Raw genomic sequence first — 14996 nt, 5'->3', positions numbered from 1 at the left:
ATAACATGAAGAATACTATTGCTCATACAGTCTCGTGGTATAATTTGTCTAAGTTCATGCTAACACCCGTTATCCTTCTTTTTACGTTATGTTAAAATTTGATACAAATAATAGGTTTTTTACAATAATTAAACAGAGGAAACACACACACACACACACATATATATATATCTATATATATATATATATATATATATATATATATATATGTGCTCGTATTTCTAAATCTGAAATCCAGCTAGAATTCACAAGTGAAGTTTAATAAAAAAAAAATATCGTAGGAGATATTTTTTATTCTAAATCTATTCTTTTCCGGGGATATTTCTTCAATCTTAGAAATAGCTGGATTGCGAATTTATCTCATGTTATACCTACTTGTAGTAAAAAAAATTTGTAAAGGGTATAAATAAATAGCTACGCAAAACTAAATATTGATAAAAAGAGAATAAATCACAAGCCACGATGATTCGTTTTGTACAGATTTAATTCGACAGACTGTTAAATACTTATTACTGCATTTACATTTATTTATTGGCCATTGTTGTTTATTAAATTCGGTACTGTTTGCACATAGACATAAAACGACATACGTCGGAGATTGGATGTGTCGAGTTGAGAACTGCAATTACTTAATATCCATTAAAATGTTCCACTCTTACGTATATACAGAACTTTAGCACTAAAACCGTCGCATAGTTATTATCTGATCTACGCCCCAATATAAAAAAATAATTTAAGTTTTCTAAATAAAATATGAGTGGATAGTATGACGTCCATCTCAAAGACACAAGGTCACGCCAAATCTAGTTCACTTAAAGTAAAGCTACTAGTAATATTGCACGAGCTATATTCGAACTGGCGACATTAAAGCAATTAGAGAATATATATATCCAAGTGGCTGTCGCGCTGACAAGTGTTCGCACATTCCGATATTATAGCTCGTTTTACAAAATATCAGTTGGTAATAATAAGCGCAATAGACCATGTGTGCACGGGAGCAATCAATTCCTAATTCGACTTAATGGTGCACCAGTAATTAATTCTAAATGGATAAGTAAATTCACATTTAATGCGCTGCCGTTATCCTATGACTTGGATATTACGATTAACAAGGAAGGCTACTACATCGTCCACCGAGGCCTCATTAGGACATCCTAAATGGCCCGAAAGAAAAGTTACTTTGTCTTGACTAAAGTATTTTATTTTTTATACCTCCCGTTGTCATTACATTAGTTTATTTTTTTTTTTTATATAAAATAAAAACCTGATTACAAGCTGCTAAATATAAAAACTTGACCAACAATAACGATTATGCGATTTAGACGAAAAAAAAAAATTGTACAGACAACAAACAGTTATCTATAATATAACCAGCCTAATTTTTTAGTCTACAACCTGTGATGTAAGAATTTTGAATGCATAAAAAAATATCTCTCCTATAGGGCCTTACCTTACATTCTTAAATTAATTTTCGTATATCATATCGTCTTTGACAATTTGATGTTAAAAAATGATAGTCCAACTGACATACAAGTGAATGATACTAGCCCCTTGCTGGCAACACTTGCTGTTACAATGCCAACGACAAACATTATACACACAACTATGGAATATAGGCAATTTTAAGCCACTCGATTTAGTGTAACATTTCATGTGTTCAAATATCAAATTAAAGAGAGCAAGGAAAGGCCGGAAAAAGCCAAGTATTGTTTTTACACGTACTTTATAAAAATCAACTATTTCTTCTACAAAATGCATTGTCAGTCTTCACTGAAGATATTTTCAAATGACAGTCCATTCAGTCTTCATTAATTTTGCACATAATGATAAGTATACCATCAGACAGTGATAGTCGAAGTGGTTAGTACCCTGAGTGAAGTTGAAATAAAAGCACGTCAAGGGCGACCAAAATATACATACTAAGGACACGTCAAAGGATTCCTAACAAAATTTTTGGTAAATTAATAGTAATTACCAATTTTCCTTGAGGACTATGCAGTTCGTGGTTTTTTTCTGTCATAAGGTCATAAAATAGGTTGTATAACTGAATTGAACTATAATTACAGCAAAATAAAACATATAACAAATGAATTGATACACTAAGGCAGCATTGCCGATATGTTAACTTCAATAAAACAATATTTAATCTCATGCGTTGAGTCATTAGGACTGACGTTAGAGAAACAGAGTAATATGCAAATTAGAAAAGTAAAATTATATATTACTACTATTTTGTAGGTATTTATTTATTTCACAAAGGAGTCTAATAAGTACGTTTTGTAGTGGTATCAACCACTTATTATATTTAAGCACCACCAGGTAAGTACGAAAAAGTAAACGACAAATTTACATTCACGTGACTTCTTGCTAGGGGCTTGTTCTTTTTTCCGTATAAAAATTCAAACAGGAGTAATGTAATTCTTTTTATTTCAACTTCGGGCTCTGGGCAAAGAACATGTCTATTTGAACAGATGGCAAGTGTTACACAAAGGGATATAATGCCTAAGCGGGCGCGGCGAGCGTTCCCGCTCGCGGCAGCACAGGAGCGCGTCAAATAAATGACAGTGCCCCAAAGAGGACTAATCAATCACACACCACATTCAAGAATTTTCTTTATTTCTATTTTTTTTTTGTTTGTTTTCTTGATTTTTATATGTATCAATTAATTTAGCATTAAAATATGGTAATAACTTCAAGTTTGCGTCCATCTTTTCGTCAGATTACAAACCACTATAAAACATTTATTATCCAACTACACCACACGGAGTTTATACCGATATCTATCAACAATGTTCGGCGACTCGCGGAGCGCAACGTAACGTTGACGTTGTGTAGACGTTAAGCGAAAAGAGAACAAACAAAACAAAACAAACGTGAAGTTTCCGCGCGGCACTCTTACACTCTCGTCCCGGCGCTGCAGCGTTGCCGGACGCTGGACACCGGCCACCGGCCACGGACGCTTGACCGTCCCGCACCCGAGATTAAGAGGGCCAGTGCACCTCGCATTCCGTACTCGTACCAGCGATACTACGACCGTTTGCTGTGGATCGTATTACCACTTAGAGGTGGTATTGCAAGTCACTGGCGCTCTTTAACATGGATTCGTATTACACTTAATATAAATAAATTAATATGCGTGACATTATATTCGCTTTCGGGTTAACATTTCATAGGTTACAATATTTCATTTATGTGCAATAATCGTACAGTCGGGGTAACAATGCCGGCCGGCCAGCGGGTCTTGTACTAAGAATCTATCAGGTCCTCTCATTTGTGACAGAGCGAGAGGGCCGGTAAGATTTTTAGTATAAGAACTAGGGACTTGGTAGTTAGTGACCACGCCCCTAGATATGGCATTCTTACAACAATACCGTATTGTCTTCACGATTGCCGTGATTATTGCTAATATAATATGGGAAACAGCTAACGTTCAGAGAGTTAATCGCGAGCTCCGCGCCAAACCACAATATTTTACGTTAAATTATACATAATATTATGTTTTACATTTATGTAAGAGTTTTGATTGTAAAAAAATTATACGCTTGTTACTCCCTATAAATGCTGAGTTGGTTTATTTGTCGAGAGCCGTGTTTGCCTTAACCGCGATTACACACTCCTCGCCGCAAGATTTCAGCACGGTGCACTGTAACAAAGAAAATTTTATGTTAATATAATTGAACAATTAATAACTGCAATTTATTTATTAAACTTTAACACACCTAGACAGTGTAAAAGGCGGACTTAATTAACACTATATGGCGTCATCTACCAGTCAATATAAGCAATAAACATAAAAAGAAGATATAAAATTTAATAGAGGAAAACAATCGGGTAAGTATACAATGTACTAATCACTAGCAGTAGCTATATTCAGATTCTTTCCAAAAAGTAAAAGGTACTTTTACTGAAATTAAATTAAACCTTACTTTAAATAGTACATTTTTCCTAAAAAAAAAAAAAAAAAAAACACTTAAAATACGACAACAAACAATATTTTCAACCAACTTCAAAAAGGAGGCTACCAAGCTGGTTATATTTTTTTTTAATGTTTGTTACCTTATAACTCCAGTTGTTGTGAACTGAATTGGAAAAGTGATTTTTTTTTTTCTAAAGAAAGAGATTGGTCCCATAGACATTTGATTCTAGTTTTTAAATCAAAATAAATAATGTTGCCGCAACTGAAGTTTTTTTGTGGAACACAATTTTATTTTAATCTAGTATATATGATAGACCATATGTGTAAAAAAATTTATACAAAAGTCGATTGCTTGGGTACCTCTGTCCCATTCGTGTTTCAACCGTGAAGCAGTTGTGTATGGCTGTGTTTCGGTTTGAAGGGTGGGATATGGCGTGAATTTACAGGGTATAGAGGAATAACACCTGAGTCCTCAGGAATGGCAACGCATGGGGGTATCATGAGCGAAACAGTATACTCTGTTATGTCCATGGTACTGCTCATGTCTATAGGCGACAGTTACCACTTTAGTGACCGTTACAAAAAAAAGAAATTTAAATCTTTCAGCCATTGCATGTTTGAGTAATAAATAAACATTTTTAGAAACTCACACATTTATAACATTAGTAGAAATATTAAATTTGCCGCAATACGACATTTTCATGCGTACAATAATACACAAATAAGCAAGGATAAATTTACTTAATCGAAGACCGACGTGGACTCGCTTTTTTACTCTGCATTTTTTGTTGGATTCCGTCCAGTTATGATTAGTTGACGTCGGTTTTTACCTTGTAATGTTTATAAGGCAAATATTTTCATTTCTAAATGCCCCTTGAAGCTACCATACCTTATCATACATTTTAGCTGTTAAATGCTTGTTGCCATGCTTGGCAGGAGGGTTAGCAACCGCGGTTAGGGTTCGGAGGCGTTTTAAGAGGAACGTTTCTGCCCATTCGAATCAACCATTAAATTCCTTTAGTCGCCTCTTACTACACCCAAGGGAAAGGAAGGGGTGGCCCATTCTATGTTAGGACCACACGGTCAAGCTTTTGAAGCTAAATTTACACTTTAATGCCGGTCATGGTTCGATATCGATTTGGTAAAGAATAATTACGTAAGAAACAATACGGGTCGATTCTAAGACGCAGTTTCTCTTAACCTATTTACCTTAACCTTAAAATTCCAATTTGATGTCACAGCAAACTCTTTATTGTAAAGACCAATATGAACTAATTTTGTAATAGATTTAAGTAAAGATTATTATGATTTTAGTTTATGATTATGATTTATGGGCCATAAAACAGTCATTTAGCGAAATTACCAAATTAAAATATTAGGTTAAGAGAAAATTTTTGAGAAATGGCGCGCACACAATTTAATTATAACTTGCCAGAACTGGAACCAGCACTATAGTGTGAATCTGGCTTAATAATGTCAATGTTACACTATAGTTTTTATTCAACTGCCAAAGAAATGAGAGAAATAGACACGTTATCTATAAAGTCAATGTCCCGATAAAGTTATGTATCTGTTATCAGTTTATCACAAAAGATATGAAAGAAAAAATGTCACATTTATAAGAAAACAAGATAGACCTGTGAGTTATCATGCATTCGAGTTAGTGTTAGTTGTAATTGAAAATCCTTTTACGCCGGAAATATTTGAAGAATTTCTTGTGTGTGTACACAAACTTTCCTCGTTTATAGATTTGTTAAAATTTAGAAGTCGAAATTCTTTTTTAAATTTTAGTTTATCTGTTCCAAAATCACGTTAAAAATTACTATGAGTACATTTAATTGGAGGCTACGTCCACATTTGTGTTGCTGAAGGTCCAACTTAAAATCTGGTGTACGTTTTCTCATTATTTTTGTAACAATTTATACTATCTGGAAGTTGTCTGTTTATATTTCCAAAATGTATTCCTAAGAATTGCTAGCAAAATATAGTAAAAAATAAAACTAGTTTATTGAAATCATTGGCTTGTTTTTAGTAAGACTAAATATTTTTCCTAAAGAACATGAGTTGAAAAACGACAAACAATTTTGAGAAATATTAGATAATTTTAATGGTTTTATGTACTGTAACTACGATATTATGTTACTTTGTATTAAACGTTTAATAACGGAGGCAGTTGACGATTGTTTATGGCATAATTGAGTCCGCCAGGATGTATTGATTTGAAGTGAGAGGCATTCGTCATAGGAAATCGATTCGTGTAAAATTCTTATTATGCTGTCATATATATAACACATTAAAAAAGGTTTTTATACATGCAATCAATTTAAGTCCGTGTGGTCCCAGCATTGAATAGGCTACCCCTTTCTTTCCTGTGAATGTAGTAAAAGGCGACTAAAGGAACTTAATGGAGGAGTGATGGAAAGCAGCGTCCTTCTTAAAACATCTCTAAAAGCCTAACTGTGGCTGCCAACTCTTTCTTTTTTTTTACAACACAGGGGGCAAACGAGCATGCGGCTCATCTGATGGTAAGTGACTACCGCCGCCTACTCGCCTGCCAAGCACGGCAACTACTGGCAAAACTCCCTTTATGGGGAAGGCTTATGTTCAGCAGTGGACAGTTAACGTTTTATATGAATTAATTTAAAAAGCTAGTGACATATTTGTAAAACAGTTTATAGTAATACATAACCTAGTGATAATCTAATAATATTTAATTTTTATTCTTTATTCAGTCTAAAATGTCATTCAATCCTATATTATATTAATTGCAGATATGTGAGTAAAATACTTTTTATAGATAGAATACAGTCTAGTAAATTATAAAAGTGAATCTCGTCTTAGGTGTATGACCAAAGTGGTTATTTTAGACTATTAATTGGTTTCTTGTTTTTTTTTTTTTATTTTAGAACATTTTCAAATGTTTATGAATGTACTCAAAACCCATGGTTCCATACGGCTGATGATGGCAAGAGCCCAGGTTGAAGGACGAGAAAATAATCTACGAGTGAATTTAGCACCAACACACTAAGGTAACGTGTCGGAGACTCTATACTCGAAAGTAGAAATTGTTATGTCTTTTCCGGATAAGATAACGGTAATAGCCACCATCTCTTATCTGCGCCTGCTCTATGGTAATAATGCGTTATTGTATTATGAAGGGTAAAATGGCACTTTGTAAGCTCGACAACGAAAAATCACAATGTTTTTTTTTTTTTTTTTACAACACAGGGGGCAAACGAGCATGCGGCTCACCTGGTGGTAAGTGACTATTGGTTTATTAGGTCAGTGGTATTACTATAACTAAGTGGTATTGTAGCGATTCAATATCGTTGTGACCGGTATTCTTATACTTGAAAGGAATCCAGTCATTTAAACATTTTTTTTATACAACTTAGAATGGCAAACAAGCTGACGGCCCACCTGATGGAAAGTGGTAACTGTCGCCTATAGATATGAGCAGTACCATAGACATAACAGAGTATACTGTTTTGCCCATGATACCCCCCGTGCGTTGCCATTCCTGAGGACTCGGATGTTATTCCTCTGTACTCAGTAAATTCACGCCATATCCCACCCTTCAAACCGAAACAGTCATGCAAACACAACTGCTTCACGGTTGAAACACAATGCCATTGTACCATTTTCTTAAAATATATTAATTTTTATTACTTAATTTTATTTACATAATTAAAATTTGTTTATCCACCTTTAATAAGCCACTACAAACTTAGGACAAGAAGTCTATAGAATGTCTACTTAACTTATAGATTAGCGATTACTAAGGTGGGTTCCGTAAATCATCAGGGTTCCGCATAATTATTTATACAGTGAAACAATTTCATTCTTCACATTAAAAATTAAAGGAAACTATAAAGTGTTATACTTTTAAAATATTTCTAATAAAAGCTTTTGTTCTTATTTAAATTACATTGTTTTTAATTTGTAATAGTTTGATATGGGATTCCATAATATAAAAGGTATTTGGTGGGTGTTCCATTATATTAAAAGTTTAGGAGACCCTGTTCTAGATATTAAATATTGAACAGTTTGTTTTATAAGAATCGAGCTCATGGGTTTTTCTAAGGGGGCACTGGTGGGACAGAAGCAAAACTTCCATCTATGAGCAATAACATGTCTAAAAGTACATACATGCCTGTGATCGAGGTATACAGCGCCAGAATTTTAGTGCAAGATTAAACTATAAACTCACCAACAACTCCTTGCCGCTGTCGAAGTCGGAGCGCAGCTGGGTGCCAAGGTCGCCGTCTGGTATCTTCAAGTCCTCACGCAAATCACCATTGTCAGCCATGAGAGTGAGGTAGCCGTCGTCAGATATGTCAGTGAGCTGGTAGTCCTCGCGTTTCACGTGGGGCACGTCCATGTTGTGAGTGGATGGGCAGATATCTTCATATCTGGAGAACAAGGCGATTTTATATTAAACCAGCTGACCTAATAAACATTTATTCTTAACATGTATAATGTTATTTTAATTTAAAAACTAGTGAACACTTGTGGAAGAAGCGAAAGAGATTTGTTTGAATCGAAGCATTTGGCATTCCATTGTTTCTGCCTACCCTAATGAGAGACAGGCGTGACAGATATGTATGTATGTATGAACATATTTTGAAAAAAATCTATGAAACCAAACTGTTAGAATCTGTTCAGATAAAAAAAAAAATTCAATTTCAAATAAAAAAAAATATATAACTGAGTTAAGAACCCTCCTTATTTTTTAAGTCAGTTGAAAATTAATTCATTAAGGGCAGACATGATATATAGAGGGCAGGACATTTTGATATTTATTAATACTCCATTAGTATCCTACTGTTGGACACAAGTTTTTCCCCATAAAGAGGATAGAGGCTACTATGATCATGCTAGCCAGGTCATATGGTATAATTTTGAGTTAATAAGGGTCGAGTATCACAGGAAATAGTACAGAGTCACGGTGGTCACCATTTAAGAACTTTCCAATCAACTATTGGTTTTTCAAGTAACGAAGTAGTAGATATACTAATGTTCAGAATCTAATTTAACTTGTGCCCTTGTACGGTGATCCCAAAACACAGTCGTGTAATGAGACGCATAGTCAGGCCTAGTTCAATTTTCGAGTACCCTCAGCACGGCAACAGTATGAAAACTGCAGTCGCGACTCTATGGGCTCGTAAAATAGTTATCATCCTACAAGATACAGATAAGTAATCACAGAACTGTTTTATCGACATTAACTTAAAAGGTTTTTCGTGAAATTCGAAATCCGAACAGGTATTTCGGCGAATTCTACATTTGAATTAGTAACAATAAAAATAAGAATCCTAAAGTATCATTGTATTAATTTGAAATAATGAGTCTATAATTAAAGACTATTTCATAGAATGGAATCAAACAGTTTAAATTTGAATACTGATAAAATTTTTGCGATGGATGGTAGAGTTACAATATTTTTTGATTAAAATAAAAAAATAATAATATAAGTGTACTTGTAAGTAATAATAAAATGAATTTAAAATCCTAAAAATAATTGCTATTAATATACCTATTTGCTTAAATTGATATTGCGTAATAGATAAATAATCATACTCACTTCTTGCCATTGAAAATATCAATTCCGACCAAGTGTACTTTAGCGTGGCCGTGTTTCCCAGTCTTTGAGGTGGACATCTCGACAATCTTGCACGGGCGACCCTTCAGCATGACGAAACCGTTCTTACGCAGGGCGGAGCACTGCATGGGGAAGGTGGCCGAAGCACCGGAGTCCCCGGTCTCGAAGTGTGTGTCTTCAATGTCACCCATTTTGTTATGTGCCGAGTGTAATTACGGTCAGGAGTGATCTGTTGATTTTAGATATTGGATTTGTTAGTTCTTCAATTGTTAAAAATGTTACCTAATAATTTAGGCGAGGGGATTATTAGTGGCGGGAACTGGAGGTCTCATTGCTGGTAATATAACTTGTAAACGCGACCATGGATGAACACCATTGTCGTTCTGAATTCATCATCACCTTATTATGCCTGACTGGTATCCAGCCATCGTAATCTTCGCACGCGGGGTTAACATTTCATTATCATCCATAAAGAAAAAACAACATTTTATCTGAAATAAAGATATTCTTTTGTAAACTAAAAATAATACGTCCGTTAAACTGGTCGTTAATCTGATATTGAAGTTTAATTATAAAAATTAACTTTAAACCTTCAATTTACAAAGATGACTCATATATAGAAGAGATGACAAGACTTTCGAAACCACATTGTAAAATGGACTAAAAGACGCAATATTTCTACGACACGATTTGATATCGAAACCTTCCAAAAAACAGTAAGCACCAATAGGTATTTCTTCCTAAAAAGCCAAGTCCTTCATCCAATTTCTTCAATATTGCGGCCTATTACTCACTACTTACATAAAAAAAAAAAAAATACACTCTAAAAGGTATAAAAAAGAGAAGTCTTTATGTGTCCGTTAATTTTTGAATTTGGAAACAAAATCTATTTAGGCAAGTAGTTAGAAATACCAGTAGGTATACTTACACAGGATCAATAGTCAACATTAATATTCGAGAAACTAAACAACTTCATACGCAAAGTAATATGGGTTGAAATATAGAATTAATGAACCTTTTTTTATTTATGGAGCACGTGATCATTCACATTCTACGAAAGGTTAGAAAACGATATTTACTACACACAGAAAGTATTATAGTTAATAAAAAAAAAAAAAAAAATGCTGTTATAAAATAGAAGTAAAACAAAGAAAATTAATATGAAACTAAATAATGTCTAAAATAAACAGAGGAACATTATGAATGGACAGAAGACCTTCTAAGTGTCTAACCAAATTATTGGCATTAACTGTTCACAAAAATGTATAGTGGGTAAAAAATTAGCACATAGGTTATTGACATGAGGTCAATGACCTATGAACGACTGAAAGTGTTTACGTGCTGTAAACTGCCATACGATTTGATTTATAGTGATTAATTACTCACAGACACAATGTAACGGGCATTTGAATCTGCACTTACAAAATGAAACAAAATATGAAATCAAAAACATTCCAATACTAGAAAAATGCTTGGGTGATTTCATTCACAGAATTCAAGTTTGAACCCAATTGTGTCTCTAAAATACATTTAATTAAATAAATAATTATGTGACTATAGTTAAAATGGCTATACTTATTCAATATGACTTAACAATACTACAAAATTAAGAATAGAGAGGTGTTATCATTAAATTTATTTTAATGTTTTATAATCTTATATGTGGGCAATAAAAAAAATTATTATTCAAGTATGTAGATCAGCTGATTGTTTAGGTCTAGATTATAATTAATCCTGGATTCTGTACTTATTTCTCCACAGCAGAAGCATACACAAAGTACTTTACCTAGCTTAATTTGCTTGGCAACACATTATAAATTCATAATTATCAAAACCAACATTATAAACAGGAAAGATTTGACTGCTTTCTTTGACTACTAAAAAGAAAAAATACCTAAACCATTTTATTATTTCGCCTATAGAAAACTATATCATTAGTCTATATTTAAAAAAGGAACCAGGCGAAGTCAGGGCAGGTCACTAGCTAGCATACAATGACAGCTAGCTAGCTAGTTATTGTAAATAGTTGTAGTTAATGGAAGTAAACATAATAATCATGTTATTACAAAGTATTTTTAACATGACAACAGCCAGTATCTTTAGATCAGTGTTTATAAAAGCTACAGAAAAAAAATACCTACAGTTATAAGTTAATAACATGTAGAAATTACAAAGACAATTAAGCTGTTGATTATTTTATCAGTAAGCAGATTCATTTTGTAATTTGCCTTATCTAATCAAATTTTAGGTGTCATTAAAATTTTTGAAAAGCCTGAAAGACAATACTTTCGATCAACACTTCTAGTAATTTTTTTTAGTATGCTAGACAAACACCTTATTTTTGTATCATGTCTCTATTTAAAGGTTGTTTGGACCATGCCCTTCCTGCATGAAAGCTGGATCCTGCATGAATGATGGAAAAATCTTGGATCCGCCTATACTACAGTCTATCGCAACATCAGTAATTAAAACATAAGGAGTATGATCTATTTATCTGAGTGTATTCTAGTTATATATCCGGCAAACTCCCACTTCAGTTTAGCTGCCATCCTTTTTTTAAAAACTAACAATATCTTGTGGCTTTACTCGGATGAACTTTCTAAATTAACCCATATGTTAATCTTCAATATGGTCCATGTAATTCAAATTCATTCAGCTATTTAAGATTTAGTAAAAAAGATAATCCTATCATTAATATTGTATGAGGTCAATTAACAGCTTAACAAAAAAAAAAAATTATGTAATAAATCATAAGATAGCAGATGTCACAAAAAATTAAATCACAAATTTGCATCACAATAATACTTATTCATAAGTTATATTGTAATGCAAATTGTAATAATATATATTATATAAATGTATTAAATCATTGTAATTTATTTAAGTTAACCCAACTTAGATTACATCAGGAACCAAATGTTGACCATTGAGCTAAAATCGTCACTACAATCAAATTATATTGGGAAAATTTAAACATTATAAATAATTATGAAGAAAATATTGAAGTGTAATTATACATAGGAATTGATTGTTTGCAAATCCTTTGTTTCTATAAAACTACTTATTTGTGACATTTATCATTCATAATTTTTTGTTTAGCTCGCATTCATTCATAAATAGTATATGATGTCATTTTTACTTTTCCTTCCCTTGATATATATATATATTGGTACTTGCTAATAGGTACTAATTTCCATATATCTATTTTACATGTATCTACATCATGCAGATAAAAAGAAATGACAGTGTATTATATTATGTTAAAACCATAGGAAGTAACTGTATATAGTAAAATTATATAAAATCAAAATTGAATAAATTCACAATTAAAGTAGATCAGATAATGAGACAAACAGAATACTTTGAGCATAAAATAGTATAAAAATTGCAAAATTTAAATAAAAAACAAGTTAATTTGTATACTCTTTAAAATGAAGTTATTTTTTAATTTTTACTTCAAATATAGTCTTATTATAACCTTCAAATGCATGAGTAACATATGAGAAGACCTGAAAAATAATACCATATGGCTATATAACCTTTTTATATTATTATATGAAAATATGAAATGTATAGCTAATTATCATAAATTTATAACCTAACTTACTAAGGCACTTATAATAGTTAATTTACCTATGACATGTCAACATGTGGTCTTTCTAAAATTTTTAAATGTATAATAGTAACTTTCTATTTTATCTGGGTCAATAAATGATTGCATTTTAAAATAACACTTACTTGATATCACTTAGGTAATGGGGTACTCTCAAATGGGCAAAGGAAAAGAAAAAAAATATTTGAAGAACATTACCACATAACCTAAAGAAGACAATGACCATTGAACACAGAATGGGAATTTATTAAAAGAAAGCATGGGCTCACTTACATTTAAGTATGAAGTTATAGAAAAAGTGTAGTGACATTAGTCATCAGCAAATATGTTAAGTCATACTCACATGTAAATATTACACTCATTTTTTCAGAAAACGGCGCTGTGGCCAGCGAGTATTTTTAACTATGCATATGTTTTAGAATTTTTTTCACAACCTAACCCCACCTACCTACGGAAATTCTGACAACCCTTTGTATGATAATACACGTTACTACAAAGAGGACTATATACACCTTATGCAGATAACTTGCAGAGCAAGGTAAATGACAATAATCACAGATCAAATTTAACACGAGGTGGCAATGAGCACACTGCAACCGTGTGGTAGCCAGACATGTGGCTTTGATGAGAGGGACATCTTGAACATGTCTTCGAAAAAAGCACTATGAAGATATTCAATCACACGACATTTTTTTATGTACTCAACTATATAAACAATAAAAATTGCATTGGAAAAGTGTAAACTTGGTTTGATCGTATTAATTTGGGGAGCTATCGTTAAAAAATAGCAATTTGTCAAACGTGCCGGCGCCGCGGAACAAAATTTTGCATTATTTACACAATATCCACACTACGGTATCGCCATATTTTCACATAAAAATATTCACCATTGAAAATACTTACAAAAAAGATAATAATAACTGTCTAAAAGGGTTTCACTTTAAAAGTAAGATATTTATCGACACTCACATGTGACCGACGGGTTCTTCAACCGAAAGGTCAATTTACGCCTGCGTAGCACCTACAACACTCACTTCCTGTGGCGGGGTTCGCAAAATGATAGAAACGCCGCCGACGAAGGGCGGTAATTATGAATAAAGAATAATATTTTACTCTTTTAAATATAAATATTTAGATAATAAACTCCAATAGTATTTTTATTAAAAGAAACAATATTTTCATATATTATATTGCGTGAAATATTAATATTAAATTTATTAAAAAGTCAAAGATTGCTGGAACCAGACTGTTTTATCGGCAAGAACAGATGTAATTAATATGACAATAGATGGCACCACAAGAAGCAAAATTTGTGACGCTACCACAGATAAAATTTAGCATAATTCGAAAGTTATTTTTTTAAATATTTAGGTCTTTTTTAAATTTGTTTGTGGTTTAAAAGACATGCATATTTTTTTTTTTTTTTTTTTTTCTTCTTTTGTGGCGTTCACCCCGATATTAGGGTATTTTGCCAAGAACAAAACGGGGAAACGATAATAGTAATAAAAATACCTAACACAAACGAATTTAGAAAGGATAAGGATTAGGTCTAGGATATTTATAGGATATGAAGGATATACTTGTACATATGAGAATATATTTATAAATATATAGGAAAAGCAATTGATGCAACTATAAATGTATTCGTGTAATATAACTAAATCTTAATATTGTTATCATATATATATGAAGATAGTATTTTATAGATAATAGGATCATTGGAAGAAAGTAGAGTAAGAATAGAAGTTGGGAATGGAACACGGATGGATCGGAGATGATTAAAAAGGGAGGTGTGGTCAAATTTAGAACATGAGAAGAATATATGATTCAAGTCCGCCACTTCAGCACCGCAATTACACGACGAA

The 14996-nt window shown here is 32.6% G+C and overlaps 1 protein-coding gene across 2 annotated transcripts; it reads right to left on the bottom strand.

The window, feature by feature from the left end:
- Positions 1–466: 466 nt before the first annotated feature.
- Positions 467–14246, bottom strand: LOC116412920 (eukaryotic translation initiation factor 5A). Of its 2 annotated transcripts, none has more exons than XM_052895220.1 (4): positions 14101–14246; positions 9501–9747; positions 8127–8328; positions 467–3643 (listed from the first exon to the last, which is right to left on the bottom strand). In XM_052895220.1, the coding sequence occupies exons 2-4, from the start codon at positions 9707–9709 to the stop codon at positions 3572–3574; spliced, it is 483 nt and encodes a 160-aa protein (XP_052751180.1). In that variant the 5' UTR covers positions 9710–9747; positions 14101–14246; the 3' UTR covers positions 467–3571. The 2 variants fall into 2 exon arrangements, with proteins under 2 accessions (XP_052751180.1, XP_052751181.1); XM_052895221.1 differs by having other exon boundaries at positions 14035–14154.
- Between the last annotated feature and the right edge of the window lie 750 nt (positions 14247–14996).

Source organism: Galleria mellonella, unplaced genomic scaffold (genome assembly GCF_026898425.1).
Source record: "Galleria mellonella isolate WM207_F2 unplaced genomic scaffold, CSIRO_AGI_GalMel_v1 utg266, whole genome shotgun sequence".
NCBI classification, from domain to species: domain Eukaryota; kingdom Metazoa; phylum Arthropoda; class Insecta; order Lepidoptera; family Pyralidae; genus Galleria; species Galleria mellonella.
This window is presented reverse-complemented; position numbering and strand designations above follow the sequence as displayed.